We start from the raw sequence: 18,878 nt of genomic DNA, 5'->3' as shown, positions 1-18,878 counted from the left end.
TATTCTACTTAACCAAAGAAATTTGTGGTGTTTGGGATATTCTGTCCAGGGCCACGATTCAGACCCAATGATCCTGATAGGGAACTTCCAACACAGCATATTCTGTGATTCTATGACTGACTACTACAAAATGATAAGAAATCCACACATAGATATTTTGGCTACATACAAATGAAATAAACTTTATACCAGAAGCTCGCAAAAAAAACAACCATCATGTGTATCACAGGGTTTAGAAACATTTTTCTCTATGTCCAATATCATTATAAAGACCCAGGCTTAAAAGATTTACAGTTTGAATTAAATAGATCCAATAAAAATTACCACTTCTATTGTTATGACAAACTTAGTTAAATCCCTATGAAAATATGAGTCCCACGTATATATTAAGACTGGACTCAGCAACTCAAGCTCACTGACTAGTGGGGAAGAAGTCCTGCACTTTTAAGATTTCTAAACCCATGGAACAGAGCCTGAAAGGCATCACTAGTATGTAAGCTGAGTGACGGCATCAGACTTTGAAGACAGGAACCATGCTGGCTGACCACTCCCACACAGTGGAAAACAAAAGCAAACTTGACTACTGACTATATACTTAAATACTGGAAATTGGAATGCAAAAGCTCAGAAGACAAGGGGCAAAACCCATGCCATCATATTCTTAGCTCTTTGAGAGAGCAGAGGAAGAAATATTTGATAATGGGAATGTTGCAATATGTACCATTAGAAACATGGGAGTCACTAACCATACCGAAACATGGAGGGAGTGCCCATCCTGGTAGCAATTCCTGGAGTCATCTCACCCAGGCACCTACTTTGTGCCAGGAGAGGACAATGAGCTGTATCAGGCTCAAATCCAGCTACATGGCACACATGCCCCTTAGCTTGGAAGCCTCCACCAGAAATGAGAAAACCTAACACATCTACATCTGATATTGTGGCAACACGTGGCTTATGTAGCTTGTTGTAGCTGTAAAATTCCAGCAAATATTATTATTTTGGGCAAAAAATATAAATACTGGATTAATTAACTTTACAAAATTCAACTTGTTCTATGATTAACTCCTGCATTAATCCTACTACAAATAATGAAACAACTTAGTTTTAGAGACTTTTGCTTTCATTTTTAAATGTCAACAAGTTTTTTTCCCAATACAACCAGACAAACATACTTTGAGTTTACCTTCTATCCCAGGTAAGAAGCTGATCTGAGGGAATCTTCTGCCACTTGTAAAAGTGAGTAATCCTTCAGTTTTTGGAGGTACTAGCATTGCCATTAGATGACAACATTCTCAGTTCATCACCACAAAATCAATATTCCTGGAAGTAACCAACTTTCTGTTGCTAATTCTGACTGAATCCAATTCACTGTAGAGAACTTACAATGGACCCACCCTGTGTGTTTGATTTGCTTGTTTCATAAAGAAGAAAACCATCTTTTCTTGATAGAAATTGAGATTTTGTGTAGAACTCAAGCCCTATGGTAAAACAAACTGTAACATGAATAATTATTGGTATTTTTAAATGCTGCCTCTCTTTCAAGGGCTTAGAGTTTTAATTTTTTTGCTGCTTGATATCCTTCCATCCTATTCACAGACAATTAAGATTTATTTAAATAATCATATCAATGAGTGAACACACAATAGTTGAAATCAGGTATGTCACAATACTTCATTGTATGTCAATATCAGCTTTTCAAAATTTAATTTTAAATTTCATTTTGTTGAACTGGTCCTAGGATCAACTGTAAAGAGCCAGTAACTGTATGCAAAACTTAAAAAGAACATCAACATATGAGATGCAGCTCATCAGCTGGTCCCACTAAGAGCAGGTAATTAAGTTCAGCCCAAGGATTCTGCCTAAACCAATGAATCTTATGTATCTTCTCAAGAAGAGGATGCAGCTCACAGAGAGTAAAAGTAAAATCCCACAAAAGCCTTTTTATACTTCCTCTCTGCAAAACTACTAAAACACATAAACACACTAATGTCAAAACCAGTATTTCAGACAGCATCATAAAAATTGAGTTATGCTTGTGCTCTAGGAATAGCTTTGTTATCTTTGGGGGTAATAGCTCTGGTTCTAACATTTCTAGTTTAATTCTTCTTAATTAAACCACTTTCCCCAATATTAGGCTTGTAGTATTTTGTCAACATAAAATTGAGCAAAAATGTAGGGAAAAAAAATCATTTCAAAGTAAAAAAAAGGAAAGAAATTCCCCTATGTGTCGGTCAGGCCCACACTGAAGCACCGTGCTCTGTAACAAATACACTAAGATGACAAGACTAAATTATTAGCCTTCATTATATCCCCACAAAGAATGACGTGCAATTTTATTTAAATTGTAAGTTACAGTATGTCCTCCTCATTCCTCTGGCTGGCAGAACTGCTGTGTGTTTTTACCCTTCCTACAAGGGCAGGAAGTGAGAAGTCTCTGGGATCTCTCGGGCAAGCATGGCAAGGTGTGTTTGCTGGAGCTCAGCAGTTCAGTAACAGCGCTCCCAGGGACGCGGCCGTGGCTCAGCCTGCCCGTGGCCATGGCACTCCCTGCTGCAGCCCCAGCACCCAGCCAGCACCGCGGGGACACCGGGGCTGCTCAGGGCAAGCCCCAGGTCAGGGCCAGCAGCACTGCCCAGCAGCAGGGTGGGACCCTGGGGAGCTGGGCTCACATCCTGCCAGCAGCCACGTGGAGCTCCCCATCCCCACAGTTCCCAGTGTACTGGGATGTGCCCTGGACTGGCACGTGCTCGAGGCTCAGCCCTCAGAACAGCCTGGTTCTGCTCTCAGTATTGGCCCCTGCTTCTCAACACATCTGCACGAGGGATGCTCCAGTTCCTCTGAGCATCTGTATCTGTGTGGACATGCAGGTGAGCAGGGCCCCAGGGGAGCACAGACTGCCTCCCATCCTCCCCACCTAAAAAGTGGGAACAGAGGCCAACAAAGTAATTTAGCAGTGGGGAGAAGGAGATCAAGAGGATTCTGCAACAGAATTGGAGATACTTCTTGTTTAATAATTATTTGTCGTGAGAGCTTTTAAAAGGAGTAATTGTTGCAAAATAAAAATAGACCAGTACTGGAGAGAAAACCATTACAAGAAACAAACAGGTGCTCTGAAAGCACAAAAGCAGTGTTTTACTGTTTTGCAGACTGCAGAGATATAATTAAAAAGTGAAATAAAATAATAGTAAAACAGTAAGAGCCTTTTCCCTGAAGAAGGAGGTGAGGAAAAAAAAAAATATCAAACAGCCCCCTCCCTCTAAACTCTCAAAGAACCACCAACCTAAATGAAACATTTGACTTTCATTTCCGACAGGAAACTGAAGCGATGAACAAATACTTTATGACTTCAGCTCTCCTGCTCATACACGCAAACAAATTCCATTCTTCCCAAGGAGAAGAAAAGCATATATCCTTTTGGACAAGAGCTAACAATACTTAATAGCTTGATTATATCAACAGGCTGATTCTCAGACTTGTGAATTCATTTCAGTGTGTCACAGAGATGAATTTACCAGACCTATTTGTTATTCTTTGTTTACTTTTAGAGTGAATTATTTCACTTTTGGTCAACAGGAAAAAACAAAATCAGGAAACATGCTCACTGAAGTGTTGGATTTAAAGTTTACGTGCATATGATGTGAGAAAGTATGAAAAATCTTGGGACTCTTGGATTATCTGCAAGCCTTTCTGAAGATGAAGTAATTCCATCTGTGTTATAGAGACAATGCCAACAATCAAAGCAACTCCAGAATAAAGTTCGACCATGGAACAGTGAGACTGGAAGGTGAGAGAGGAAGAAAACCAAAATGCCATAGGAGTACTAACACTAATTGAAAGTGAAATGATGGAAGACTCTTTCTTTTAAGACACAACAAGCTTTATGCAAAATATTCTTTATATCGACTAACAACTGTAATTGGAGCTACAATATCAACTTAGATGGACCAGTGCCCTGATTCAGTGTAGGCAATTCCTACAACCTTAAGGAGCAAGAAGATAAGTAAATACACAGCTATAGGTAGAAGCTGCAGCGAGCCTTCTGGAGTACTGTTACTATTGTACATTGTAAAATGTGTGAAATTTCTGTATATGAGCTACCTTAATCTTACTCTGTAAGCAAAACAGTAGTTTATACTATTCTAAAGCTTTAAATACCAAGCAGGTTTAAAAGTCCAGTTAAGGTGAGATGATCTTCATATTATGTAACAATTTTATATAATATATGTTAGCACAGTAACAAAAGAATTCTTTCAAAATTTTTTTTGCTTACCTTCCTTTTCAGCAAACGATTGACTATCCGCAATGACTTTTGGTATTTCTGGATTGTAACGAGTTCCCTCTGGAAAAATCACTAAATACATCTGTAGAATTAAAAAAGAAATAAAACAGACAAGTTCTTATAATCAGTGTAAACTGACTGCTTTTACAGAAATTATCAACACTTTATAGGTCCATATTGTATTTAGCTCACACCATTGACTACTGTAAATCAAGGATCAAAAGAAAATCAGAATACTTGAGCTAACATTTCTTAGCTCTAAGAAACTTACTGCTCAAGGTTCATAATAATTTCCTTTGAAAATACACCATAGAATATACTCCATGTGATTTGGGAAGGGAGGCAGCATGTGTCAACAGAAGTCAGCAAGTCAGGAGCAGCTGATATCAACAAGAATATCAGTTTTAAGAGATTTTGAAAAGACAGACAAATAAATCACAAAGTGACCAATTTATTTTAGTAGTGATCTTGCCTCTAGTCTTTCCTTATACTGAAATATACAATAATTCATTCATTATTAGAAATACTATAAATTGAAATTATAGGTCTGTTGGGTCTTTTATGTCTCTCATTGAATTGGATATTAAATATATTCGGAACTCAAATTCATAGTTTAGTGTAATTTGAACTTTAAAGTCACATTCCTTTAAGCATGAGTGTCTGCAAGGTTAGATTTCCCCAGTAAATTAATTTCCTTGCCTGTTCAGCACCAAATCTATGGGTTCTCAAATGACTACACAGGTAAAGGTTGCCTAAGTATCTGCATATCTGACTGTAAAATTATGTATCCAAATAGGAGGAGCCAAATTTGACAATTTTCCATTTTCTTTTGAAACAGAACAGAGGGGTTTCAGGATTTTTGTGTGTGTGTGCGTCATGCATAATCTCCTACAAACAAAGCTGATGCAAAACATCACTTAAACAGTGAAAATTCCATATTGGGGGCTCATCTGCAGAAGCAACTGTGGTCACAAATGATTACTGCCATGGAGTTAAACACGACACATTCACAGTAAAATGCCTAATGTAAATAATTTATTAACTTTGAAGAAAGCAGTCTCAAGAAACATTTGAAAGAAAATAAGATAATGGATTTACAAAACAGTCCAAGGAATATTATCAGTGATTAGACAGAGACTTTGATAATTGGAGTGCACATCACATTAAGATACAAAGTTAAATAAAAACTCAAAAAGAGACACATAGGAATGCAACTTTGTGCTTCTAGCCCACAAAACATCAGAGCGTGCTGGTATTTGCACTTAATGATTGTGGAACAGCTACAGAAAGGGCTGAATGCCAAAAGACAGGCCCCAGCAAATGACCTCTCTAGAATCACCCCACAGTGAGGAAGGTTGAAAGATGCACTAAAATGCAGAGGTGGGAAGAAATCTAGGAAATGTGCCAACCAGAGAAGCCAGCTGGAGATCAAGAAAAAGGAGAGCTGAGTACATAGCCTAGAACCTGACAGGGAAAAAAAAAAGGAAACAAACATCAAAAATAGCAAAACCAGTGTCAGCAGAGTAAAGAGAATTAGGAGAAAGACTACAGTATGTTTGGGGGAAACTGGCAGACTGCAGAGGCAGGTGAAGTCCAAGAATGTTCAAGGACCCACAGAAATCCAAGATGTGTATAGATCTGGTGGTGAGGGAACAAAAGAAAATGGGTTTAAGAGTCAAGGTGCGTACTTTTTCATATATAACTGTAGCATAAGTATAGGGACAAGCACAGGAATCCTTAGACCCAGATGTAGTCCACACTTCCCCCAGTCATCTATACATTTCATAGAAGAAGTATAATGTTGAAATATTTAAGTGACTAAGTAAAACTTTTCAGAGGTAGCTGGAAAGGACATAACATTCAAATCCAGATCCATTTTCTATCTTTTCATATATGTGCTTATGTGCAAAACTTGTAATTTGGATGCTGAAAATGGTACCTCAAGATGAGCTGTTCCAGTTCCACCCCCATTAAAGACTGCATTGCTCAGCTCTAAAGGGTAATACAGAGACTGTAACAGGTTATAGAGCAAAGGAAATGAAGCACCCAGGACAGGAATACCAGTCTTGGTACATAGCTCAGCACTTAAAAGCAGGCAACATTGTTACTGGTCTTCAAAGCAGATAATCACCCCTAAAAGCTGGTTGCACAACAGGGAACAGTATCTACTTACTGCAGACCTATGTGTAACACAAACCAGGGACTGAAATTGTATTTTACTTACTAGTAAACCTCTACAACACAAGCAGCCAAACAGGTTTCTTGACCAGAATCTGAATATCTCTGAGTTAAAAGCACACTAACAAGACAGAGAACTGGCCTTTGCATTAAATTCAGCATATAATAACCTACTATATAGCTCATTAGGACTGTTTTAACAGTAGAATTCATGAATGTAAATAGATGACCTACTTATACTCACATACAGTCCTGCACAAGACAAAGATATCCTGCCAGTGCCAGAACCACTTGTACAACTGGCTTTTCTCCCACCGTGGGCAGCAGAAGTTAAATCCTTAAGCACTATTTCCAAACACTGTAAGAACTACAAATCTCCAAGATTTTAATAACTAAATAAGCTCCCCTGAACTTGAAATAAGAACTTGTAGGAACATTTTAATTGCCTAGAAACACTAGCTGCAGTTTAGGCCATTTTTAATACAGATTTTTCAGTTAGGGCAATTAGCTACATAAAAGTTACACACTTTATTGCTGCAAAATACAGTGCTCATGTTCAAAACAGCAGCAACAGTTTTGGATTACCACAGTCCCTGATTCACTGAGACACCAATTTTAACCCAAGCAATAGGTCCCTATGCTCAGGTATGCATTTCATTCCATCTGTGGAATAGGTGGGTGTCAATAAACTTGGTATATCTCATCAATTTGAAAGTTTCAAGGAGTGGATCAGGATTCATTTAGTAGAACCCTACTGATTCTTGTTGGAGCCAGAAAATCAAAAAAGATGTAAGTGTTTCGCATTTTGCCAATCAGGGGCTACCTGAAGAGTCCCCAGTGCCACAAGCCGCAAATGCAATGAATGGAAGATGGTAGCTGCATTCTCCCAAACAGCAATGCTTCATTTCCCCAGCGCTGTCAGGGTCTCACAGGCAAACAGGAATGGCAATGGCATTAAGGGGAAGTCGTGCTCCCAGAGAGGGGACAAGGCAGCTGAGGGAGTCCCTGAGATAGATCGGAGTGCCACAAATTGAGCTGGTGTGGGTGGAGCATGGGAAAGCAGCAAAGTGACACACAGGTCCCTGGAATACAGAACAACCACAAACATACAGCAAGAAAAGGTGGCCAAGGGCTTTGGAGAACATCCTGGAGTGAGTATATGCTACTCTGTAGAAGAAAATAGGGCATGAAGAAGTGGTAACTGCTGAGTAAAGGTATCTTGCATTAACTGTGCTGCTCTCATGTGAAAAAGGGAAAACAAATATTTTAATTTATAAAATTCAAAATTGTCTTACACAATGCACTTGCTTAATTTTAATATTATTATTACTGCTATTGTATCCTGACAGCTAAACAGATTCATATCTGCATCCATTTAGACCACTGCCTAGAAAGTATGTTTCTAGTGAATTGGATGAGAAACACTACCACTCAGACCAGTAACTGAAAAGCAGATGGTATGAGAAAGCCTATCTGGTATAATTGGATCAAAATACAAAAGGTGATGTGGAAGAAGCAGGCAAGGACATCCGTGATTTATATAGTTGTCAGGGATTTGCAAATTAGTAACCATATCACAAAATTATTACATTAAGCCTCATAAGAGTTGTATTAATTAAACCTCTATGTTTTTATTGTTTGATTAGCCTTTCTTCATATGACAATGATTACTCTAGGACTGAATGAATGACAAAACCAAAACAGATAGTAATCAGCTAAATATTGGTTGTACAGGGTTAAATCCCACATCTCAGAATACAGATTTCCTACTCTGAATGCATGATATAAAAAATAGAAGTGACATTTTCAGTCACCAAATTGAATAGTTTGCTGTTCAGAAGAGTTAACTTTTTTTATAAATCAAGTAGATTAAGCATATCAAGTAACAGCTGGATACCCATTCATTGGGCTTACATTCATCTATGGCTTACATTAAAACAACATTAACACAAAAGTGTTCTTTAAACACTGTGACAGTCTCTGCTCTCACAAGATGTATGATTGCAATTTGTTAGCAATCAGTCAAATTTTATGGAATTTTAAACCAAATCACATCTTGAGTGAATTTTATCAACAAAAGTCCTAACAATGCACCATTTAAGCATATAATTCAATGAGAGTTTGAAAAGCAAAGTGACTTCCAGAAACAACGAAGAAAATATATTAGTTCAAGATGCCCACTAAGAAAACACAGGTGCAGCAATGTTTCAGTCTGCTATCAGCTTTGTGCCTGTCTGACACTGCTGGGCTGCATCTGGGAAGAGGCATGGACCAGCTGCAGAGCTGAGGGCAGGAGAAGAGGCTGCTTATAGCAGACAGGTGGGTGCAAGTCACAAGACAAGGTGAGCAAGGAGAATCATGCAGTCCACTGCTGTCTACACAAAAGGAGGCATATCAGAGCACTGAGCAAGTTATACTGTGCATGTAAGAGGCCAAGAGGCAGCCTTAGTTTGGCTGTCAGTTTTAACTCAAATGTACTTGTCATACCTTTAAAAAAAAAACAAAGATACACAGAGAAGCAGTAAAGAACTTGCTATGCTAAGGAGAACAGAAGACTGGTTCTGTTTTCCTACACATCTTCAATTTCTTAATGGGAAAAGGGATGGCTCCAGACAGACTGAACATTAATCATCTGGATTCTTTTGTTTAAATTGCATGTGGAGAGAAACTGTAAATAACAACGTGACCCTTAACACAGATTCCCGTCCATCTCCTCGTTATTGGTATATAAATCTTTCCTGAGCAGCTGAAAGGCCAGCTCATCTCTAGCACCACATTGAAGAAAGAACTCCACCACGTACACTCAGAATGACTAAGCTACACCAGCTGCCCACTACAGTGAGGAAAGTCCACCCTGAGCTGTACCATACAGTGCATGAAAATTCCAGAATCACAGATTAGTTCTTTTTGCATGAAGCTGATGAGTTCAGGGCATACTTGATCAAAATGTCTTCATTTTAAAAGCAATATGGTTGCTTGTAAATGTCATGCTAAGTTTCAGATCTGCATGAATAATGCAATAAGGACACAGGTTATCATGTTCTTCTCACAGAAGTAACTGTAGGTTAAAGGCCATTTAAGAGCCTCTACATTTAAATTCTCAGATAAAGTGGGCTAAAAGAAGTTTAGTCTTCCCTCAAATGACAGCTCAATGGTCTGTGTCTTTTACCCCTGCAGATGCAAACATTTGCCTCAGTAAACAGGCTTTTAACAACTTTGGTTTTGTAAATTTAAGTGTCACTCCCTATACATTTGACTGAAGGATTTTAAACAATTAATTTCTGCAATACTTATTTCTCTTCTATACTGCAACACCTGATAATATGAGGCAAATGGCAACAACTGCCTGCTACCCAGGTCCAGGTTCTGTGCTCATTTCCAACAGCACCAAACTCCCAGAGAGCTAAACAGCAGCAAAAAATAAGCTTACCCAAGTGGTCTCATATTTATTAGGCATTAACTTTGATGGGTTAGGTATAGGCTTTCAATCTACACACAACTCAGGAGGGAGAAGAAAGATGATTCCACTAAGACTTCTGGATTTATTTCACTTACTAACCCCATGGAAAGCAGAACCCACATCAGTTCTTATCTTTAAAGAAAAGAATTATGCTTAAACCTCTCCTTACATTCCAACTGTGCTAAAATGACACACTGCAGTGAGGGTGAACACCATTTACAGGTTTCCAAGGACATAATCAGAAGAGTTTCTAGGCACATCTTCCCAAGATTGTATTAAAAGAAAAATACACATTTTTCGATTGGAGATTAATTCAACACAGACTTTGAATTAAGACTCTTACCACAATGTAAACCTTATAATAACAACAAACTCCTGCTTTTTAGTGGGTGCAGAGGGAAGGCAGAAAGCCAGACTCAAGCAGAACCTGTCTTTTTAGCTAGCAAGAAAGCCATGGGCCTATGCAGGAAAACACCTTGCTGGCTTATTTCTTCCAGACTAACTGAAATGAACTTAACCAGCACTCCTCAGTGGGAAAAATTGCTTAGGGGGATGACTACAAGCATGTTTCATACATCCTGCAAGCAGCCTCTGCTTATTCCATTACACCCCAAGTTTTACAGCAAGTAGAATCTTTACCACTGACATATGGCAAATAATGAGGCAACACAAGCTCTTCACATCCCAGAACCCTCCCTGCTAATGAGGGTGCAGGTTGCCACCACTGAACATGACCATCTTCTCCATGGACATCATTGATTAGATACTGTTTAGTTGTTGTAAGGTATTTCTGGCCTAACTTATATGCTAACAATTGGAACTTTCTTAATTATAACACAAAAAGATAATGTTAAATCTTAACTGAAGACAAAATGAGTTTGAGCACTGTCTGAAATAGGGACACTTTGCTCATTTAAGCCCCTCAGTAAGCACAAGGTCAATTTACTTTTTCAACAGAGGCACATGCACAAACATAAACTCACCTTCTCCAAATAAGAAAAAAAAATACTATTATGAATGTCAAAACAGCCTATGAATTCTTTTTACCCAAGTCTCAGGATATAAAAGTTTTGACAATATGGGGAGTCTAAGTCCTAATAACACAATTTTAAATAAAATAGAAGCTTAACTGTTCTATATCAAGGCTTGCTTAAGTTGTTTTCATTTAGCTTGGCCAAAAAGGAAGAAAAAAAATCTAATGCACAGCAAGTAATGGAAGCAAAGCACAGCGATTCTAACCACTGAGCCACAAACCATACAGGGAGTCATGAGAAAAGTCACTTGGCAGTAACAGTCATTCTTCAAATAGAAAATTATCAAGAGTTTGTTTTGGGTTTTTTTCCCTCCTCCAGGCATAGCAGAAAAAGTTATTGAATTCTAAGATGTCATTGCCATTAAAAATGATTGATCATTGTGATGACTAATTAACATTTGGTAGGAAAGGTTCTTGACTTTTAGAAGTCGAGTGTATCAGTCTCTGACAAGCACACAGTAGTCAAAATGTTGTCTTTTGAAACAGAGGGTTTCTCCTTTGAAATAGAGGTTTCTCAAGGAAGGTACTATAGTTCATGTTCTAAGTCCAGACCCCACTTGTCCTCTACAGAGAGGACCACAAAGCTGTTGTCAATCATAAGGAGCCAGTCAAACTTTCCACAGTTTAATTAGAGGTATCACTCTAATCACAGAAAGTAACTGTAAAAACACAGAAAGAAAACAAATCCATGATTACCATCTTAGTAGTTTGTGGATATCGGGCATGGCTCTTTTCTCCAACAAGCCTTTGCCATTAAAAAAGTCAAAGAAATGAGAAGGAAGGTATAAGCTTACTGGAGTCTCAGCTTTCATCTGGGCCTGCAACTTCTCTCTCATTTCCTTCTCATTGAATTTGGCACTTCTTTTTACATAGACTCCTCCATGCTATCAGAGAGAAAAAAAAAGGGAAAAGCATTAAATATTTAAGTAGTTTAATGCAGAATAGCTGACAGAAGAACAAACAAGAGACAATGACAAGTCATCTTTATGACTCACGCTGCAAATTGCCTACAAGAGTTTCTCTTATCGCAAAAACATGTGAAACTAATTTTACATTTGCATATACTTCGGCTCACAAAATCCGTTTAAATAAAAATCATGTATAACACCCCCCAATGCATTAGACACTTGAAGTGTCTTGTTTAAAGGTGCTAAGTAATGAATTAGAAGATGGCATTAGAAGTGACCCCAGGGTATTTATTCCTGGCAACGCTGACATGCAGCTTCATTTGTATATCAAGGGAAAATCAAAGAACTGAAGTTGCTCACATGCAAGTACTTACAGGTCAATGCTTTCAATTCTATGTACCCTCTCTTAAATAGTAACTAATGCAAATACTGGGAATGCAAGTATCATACTTCTACATACAAAATTTATCAATAGCATAAAAGTAACCAGCATAGTTTTTGGAAACCTCCATGCACTTTACTAGAGAACCAGACTTTTAATAAAGAAATTATATACCAAGAGAATAATTAAATAAGTAAACCAAAGTCTTCATGAAGCAAAGAATTCTGTAGAAGTATTTTTACTGAAAAGTAAAACTATGTCCTGGAAGAGATTAATTTTATGACTTGTTGCACACAATTAATCACAAAATTTCAGTAAAAGTACACACAAAAAGAAATTTGCCCTATCATTTCCCTCTTCCAACATGTTGTTTTATCTACAGAGAAAGAATATGTAAACAAAGATGCACCAACTATGAACTACTGTTCATAGTTGATACAATGAAGTCTGGAAAAAACATGATTAGCTTCCAAATAAGAGAATTTCAGGTTTAAGGTACATTGTTTTCATGGTGACTCCATAACTTGGTAATACTCTTTTCTGTTCACCATAAAAATTGGTATTGGGATTTGTCAGACAACTTCTGTTCATTTATGGTTTTGCATGCTCTTAACAGAAAGATGATAGCAAGATTAAAACTACTAAGAGCAGAGCCTCACTCAAATACCTGATCTCATGAAAAGATACAGTACATGGTAGAAACAGGGCTGGTGGCTATGTGCAGAGCTGTGTCCCTGGCATGGACAGGAATAAAATTGGAGGGGTTAGGAGGAGGCAGGCAGAAGAGATGGTCATGCCAAGAGCTTTCAGCATTTGCTTTTCATGGTGTGGAGAGATGGCTGCTTAGCTAGTGGTGTTTGATGTGACTTTTGAGTTGCTCTTCAAAGACTGCAGTGACAGGGAACAGAAAGCCAATGATGCATTAACTCCATACTAAATATTCTGTCTTAACTTTATCATCTGTGGTTCCCTCCCAAGGTGAAGTAGCCAGCTCTAACACTCAGCTCTGCTGCTGTGACTGGCAGGGGACCAAAATCATGAACAGAATTCCCTAGCTTGGCTGTGGCATGGTGTTGGGACTATCCCACAAGCAGTTTAACAGCTTCAGACAGAAAGCAGCATGAACAGAAAGACGTTTCTTCAGCTGTGTAGCAAACAGAGCCTCATGTTATCTCCACATTCCACATGTAAGACTGTTTTCAAGATCTGACACTATTAAAGGGAAACAGAAGCTGAAGCAGACTTAAGTACAGCTGTATTCTGACACCAAACACAACCATCACTTCCAAAGGGGCAAACTCAGTTCAGTATGAGAAAAAATTCATCTACTATATAAGACTTCCATGTAATGGGTAGGCCATCATTCTCTGCGAGCTCAGCTAGATCAAGCCTTGATAATAAGTGAAACCTGGAATTGAGGCATTCCCATACCATCAAATTACTAATCAGCTGCAGCAAACTGGAAAAATACTGAACCAACTTTTCCTTGTTTGATTTGTCAACTTGGACAAGTGAAGTTACTATTGGACTTTTTGGTCACGGACACACACCATGGCACCAAAGATAGATCTGGTGTTGCATGTCAGACATTTTAATGCTCAGAAATAGATTTGCACTTCTCAAGTAAATGAGCACAGAGTCATGTAACATAAGAACAGACAAAGTATCACAAGATCAGCGTTCCCTGCATTCACTCCAACTCCACCACTATGGCAGGTCCCCATGGCTCAGGGGCACAAAGCTAAAGAGAGGCAGGATATGTGGCTAAAACTCAGGAACAGCCAAAAGGGTGCACAAGCTGATGCTGGATAACAGAAAAGATAAAGACATACTCTCTATGTTAGAAAGTCAAGCAAACTGTGGGGTATCAAAAATACTTTTCAAAATTACATCCCAGCCTCATCAAGGGCATAAGATAAATGGGAATGAATTGGATAGTATAAGCAAATAGGAGCGATGGGATGCATTGGTAGCAAATGATAGGAGCAAAAAAATATTTCAGATCCACCCAAAAATAATAAAGACAGCTTTAGGAAAAGAAAACAGTTCTACTTAATAAATCAGACTTGGAACATAATAGGTTAATTTAAGTGTTTCTTTTCTTTCCTTGCTATTAGATAGCTGCCTCAAAAAAGAATGCTAGTTATGTGATTGTATATAGCTCAAATTCCCCTACTTGTATTGTATTTCCTTTTCAGTAAGAGATCAAATATATGAACGCTCTTCAAAACAGATTTCTGGAAGTACTGTTTTTAAGGTTATAATTTTTTTCCGCTGTACTTTAAAAGCCCCTCTCTCAGTCAACAATGGACTGTGTTTACAAATATACTTCCTTTGTGCCTGAATTTTGCTCTCCTGGACATCCAGACCACGTTTATTTCCAAACAGGATGTTTACCTGAGGAAGGGAATATGAATTCCGTAAGCATGGCGTAATTATGTGGCTCTGGAAACTTTTAGTGGAGTGTAAGTGACATCACTGACAGAACATCAACAGGAAGGGCAGGAAGTGTTTTATGTTTTTGCACTGTTTGGTGTGATAAAAACAATAAAAATACCTATTAGCTTGCACTGCAGGCCTTCTGCATCCCGTCTTGGTCATTTAGCCATATATGCATCACCACTGCCTGTCAATTGTGTCACTGATTTAAATATATATATAAATGTATACATAGTCACCCCCCACTAAATCTTGCAGAAGTTTTCTTTTTTGAGGAGTTCAAATATATATTTAATATATACATGTTTTGATTAAAAATGTAAGTGACATTCAGATTAATTTCCACAGGAACCTCCTTTTAACAGTCAATATACAGCTCAGGAAACTGAGCACCGGATATTCCACATAGCAAAAGTAATTTTCCAAAATCTTGAAAAAAATAATTTCCGGAAATCTAGTGATAGTGGGTGGAATATATATCCTGTTTGTATTTTAATTAAAGCAGACTTAATGACTGTAATGACTAAAGGCAAAGAGCAAAATATTTCCATGCAGCAGATCAGTCACTTTGCTGGACAAAAAATGTAAAGAAGCATTAAGGGCAAGCATTAGACAATTGAGAATTCCATTTTCTCCTTATGCATACCCTTAGTGAGGTATGACAGGGTCTTACAGTTTGTAGCTATTCAGGGGATAGGGACAGCACACCTACCAATAAAAGAAATTGTGAACAGTTTTCTCATTTTCTCTGCAGCATACACTTCTCTAAACATACCAATTTTACCAGAAACCATGGCAATCACCCATGCTCCAGCCTAGATCTATAGCCTACTCACTAAAGTGCTCATTCAAAAGACAACAAAGATTTTCAACCATCAAGCTGAAGACATTGGATGTGCTGCAAAGATGAGGGAAAGAGTAAATCCTCCTATTTAGACATACACCTGTAGTTGCCTACTCTTCATACACTCCATTACAAATTAATAAATAGTTCCAAACATACCTAACATAATATTTTTCTCAATCTTCTCCACCTTCTTGCCCTGTTGGACAGGGCTGGCAGTCAATTCAATCAAACTGTCTAATTCTATTAGAAATATTTTCCTAAGCGTGTGGGGGGTTTTGTTTTGGTTGAGATTTTGTGTTTTTGTTTGCTTGTTTTGTTGTATTGTTTTGGTTGCTTTGTTTTTTTTTTTTTAATTTTTTTTGCCTGGGCAATGGGGTGAGGGACAGAAAGCAGATTAATATTCAGAGAACACATGAAGAGAAAATGCAAAAGACAAAAGAGAGAAGTCTTACTGAATAAGCACTTGGAACCACTACCCAAAACTCTATCCATTTCTATTCTAACAACTAAGCACCCATCTAAACCCTGAGATAAGTACCATGAAGCCATTTCTGCTCACCTAGAAAAAGGACAGTACTTCCAAACCCATCCATCTCTACATTTTATTTTGTTTCACATAGAAATAGTTCTGCTTTCAGAAAAAGCAAAAAACAGACATGACAAATTCACAGGGGATTTTAGGGAAGTAAGTCATCTACACTGCTCTCCACCATTTTAGACTGAATATCATATCCACTCAGTATGTTGGCTGCTTAGTGATCATGGCCCACTGTTTCCCAGTAATTGCATAAAATTGAGTCACATCAGGTTGAGCTCTCAGACTAGAATGAACAAAAGGAATATTATGCAGAAAGAGAAGAAAGAAAAAGGTAGGAATACTGTTAGACTCAGGTTTTTGCTTAATTGAAGTCCGAAATAACCATCAACATTTTCATGGACGTGGGATCTGCCTTTCCTCCACACTACACTAAAATCCAATTTTTCTCTTTTATATCATGCTAAAACCTAAACAACTAAAAACAAAGAAGTACATTAAACAGTAATGCCAATTTCCTCCCAATTTGTAGCATGATATACAGCAAAATGAGTCTGTTTACACCTGCTAACCTTCTGAGAGCATGACTACAAACTCGAGTTTTAGACTGTAACAAGAACAAAGTTTTAGAATATTCTGAAATATTTAGAATATTCTGAAATACTCCTAATAGACTCCACAGTTTCAATTCTATTATAAGTATTCATTTAGAAAAATAAGCTGAATTTTTAGTAACTGTTTCTCAACTTAGATACACATCTAACTACACTGAGTGAAGCCAGTTGCTTTCATGTTCAAATAATTGAATGTCAACTCAGCATGCATGGAAAATAGGGACAAAGTACATCTTGCATGTTTGACTCACAAACAGCAAGGAGAGAGTGAAGTGGCTCACCTGTGAAAAGTACCACCCGTAGAGTGGAAGCCATTTTAAGCCATCCTTCAGGACATAGCGGACGTGCCCGAGCGCGTTCTGCCTGATCGCCAGCATGTCCGCGATAATCCAGTCAACTGCAACGACAAAACCCCACAGCAATCAGCTAAATTACCTCCTATTTGCCACTGATGAAACAAAAAGTACATGTTGTATGTATAAATGTCATTAAAGGTTTCTGAACTAGAAGTTCTTGCTTGTTAGGGCAAGCCTGGGAAGAGACACAGTAAACACACAAGCAGATTTTTTAAAATCTATAAAAGTGTTAAGCAAAAGAAATACAAACCTGTACACTGATGATTTGATAAATATATTACATTTTCTTTATTTTTTGGCAAATCCCCGTAGATAATTACCTAAAAAAAATTAAAAAATATGCAGTATTACTTTATAATTTATTTTCATTGCATCAGGCAGTGATGAGATCCAATGCAGTAATAGGCTTTTTACTACAAAAACTGTCAGCAAGTTAGCATCATTAACAGACAAACACCCTATCACTACATCATTACCCACCACAGAGATAACTGTCTTATCAACAAAGCTATAAATATCAATTAAGGATGGCTTAAGAAACTTATTCTGTTCTTGTGCCATGGCCCCAGAACTGGATCCATGGAATGTGACCTTCAGCCACAAGCTCCCTACATGAATATAATTGAAGTTAATGAGGAATCACAGACATGTACAAAATAACCATTTAATTTACACATCTAATGAAAAAGACATGCTTTATCCAGACACCTGCTATCATTCAACCTAAAATGGTACATTTTCCTGGATTACATCAAGAACAAAATCTCAACCATTTGCCATTATTTTAACCATCAAGAGTGAACAAAAAAAGCATGAGGTTAAGGAGTGCCTTTAAATTAGTCTATGTCTTCCAAGTAGCAGGTTTTTTAATATGTTTTTCCTCTGCTACATTAAAGACTCATTTCAACCTTGTAGTGTCTCACCCCTGAAAGGTACTGGTCTACTAGAGAAATAATCTTCTGAGAACATGACTACAAAACAAGATTCTGATGCTAGAATCTTGGTCACCCTTTTAAAATGGGTTCATTCAATTAATTAATTTCTCATTTTATATTTGAAAATAATTTAAATTCTGAACTGAAGAACCAATTCACCTATTCAATTACCTTTAATAAACATTTTCATTACTTAATGAAGCATAGTTTTTCTCACCAGTACATTCTAGGTAGGCTTTCACCCTTGTTCTGCCAGTGGACATACTCCTTGTCTCTAGAAGCTGGCTGTATCAGACATACATGCTACTTTGAAATTATTCCATTTACCAAAAAAGCAAAGTGCTATATGGAAGGTTTACCCACTTATTTTTATCACTTCCCTAGTCTGGGCACTAACATTGATCTCTTAAATGGTATAATTTATTATGCCAAGTCTCATCTTGATCCTTACAGGAGGTCTCTACCAGCATCTCTGGAAACTCTGTGCATCCCTCAGGTAACCTCTGATACTGAACGGCTAATGTCTCACATTGTTAACTCTAGGCAAAAACCCCACAAAAACACTATATGTTTCACATTCCTGCCGTTTCTTCTTTGAAAATACAACCACGCTGTTGATCAAGTTATGTTTTGAAGGCCAAAACCAGATATTGGCAAACTGTGATACTCAGTTAATATGTGAACAAGAGATCATTCAACATAGAGTAAAAGAGGATATAACTTGAGATATTTTTTTCCAAAAATGAAAAAGGCATGCACAATAAATTCTAAGTGAGAGATATCTGTAACAAGTCAGTTGACAAGTATATTCTGAACAGTATCTGAGAAATTTGAACAAGATTCTGCTATAGGAGTAGCCTTCTCCTATAGTAGCCTTCTCCTAAGTACCAGAATTTATAACCTTACTGCTGA

At 37.7% G+C, this 18,878-nt stretch overlaps 1 protein-coding gene across 1 annotated transcript in view; it reads right to left on the bottom strand.

Annotated features, from left to right (window-relative positions):
- AGPAT5 (1-acylglycerol-3-phosphate O-acyltransferase 5) overlaps positions 1-18,878 on the bottom strand; it is a 53,424-nt gene that overhangs the window by 21,118 nt on the left and 13,428 nt on the right. The window contains exons 2-5 of the mRNA XM_054280556.1: positions 17,282-17,351; positions 16,957-17,072; positions 11,745-11,834; positions 4,271-4,361 (exon numbers count right to left, since the gene is read on the bottom strand). Coding sequence (XP_054136531.1) covers positions 4,271-4,361; positions 11,745-11,834; positions 16,957-17,072; positions 17,282-17,351 — 367 coding nt within the window. The remainder of the gene's footprint in view (positions 1-4,270; positions 4,362-11,744; positions 11,835-16,956; positions 17,073-17,281; positions 17,352-18,878) is intronic.

Source organism: Melozone crissalis, unplaced genomic scaffold (genome assembly GCF_028551555.1).
Source record: "Melozone crissalis strain CALT ecotype California unplaced genomic scaffold, PUWL_Pcris_2 ptg000027l_1, whole genome shotgun sequence".
In the NCBI taxonomy this organism is placed as follows: domain Eukaryota; kingdom Metazoa; phylum Chordata; class Aves; order Passeriformes; family Passerellidae; genus Melozone; species Melozone crissalis.
The sequence above is the reverse complement of the archived record's forward strand: the minus strand, read 5'-3'. Positions and strand labels throughout refer to the sequence as shown.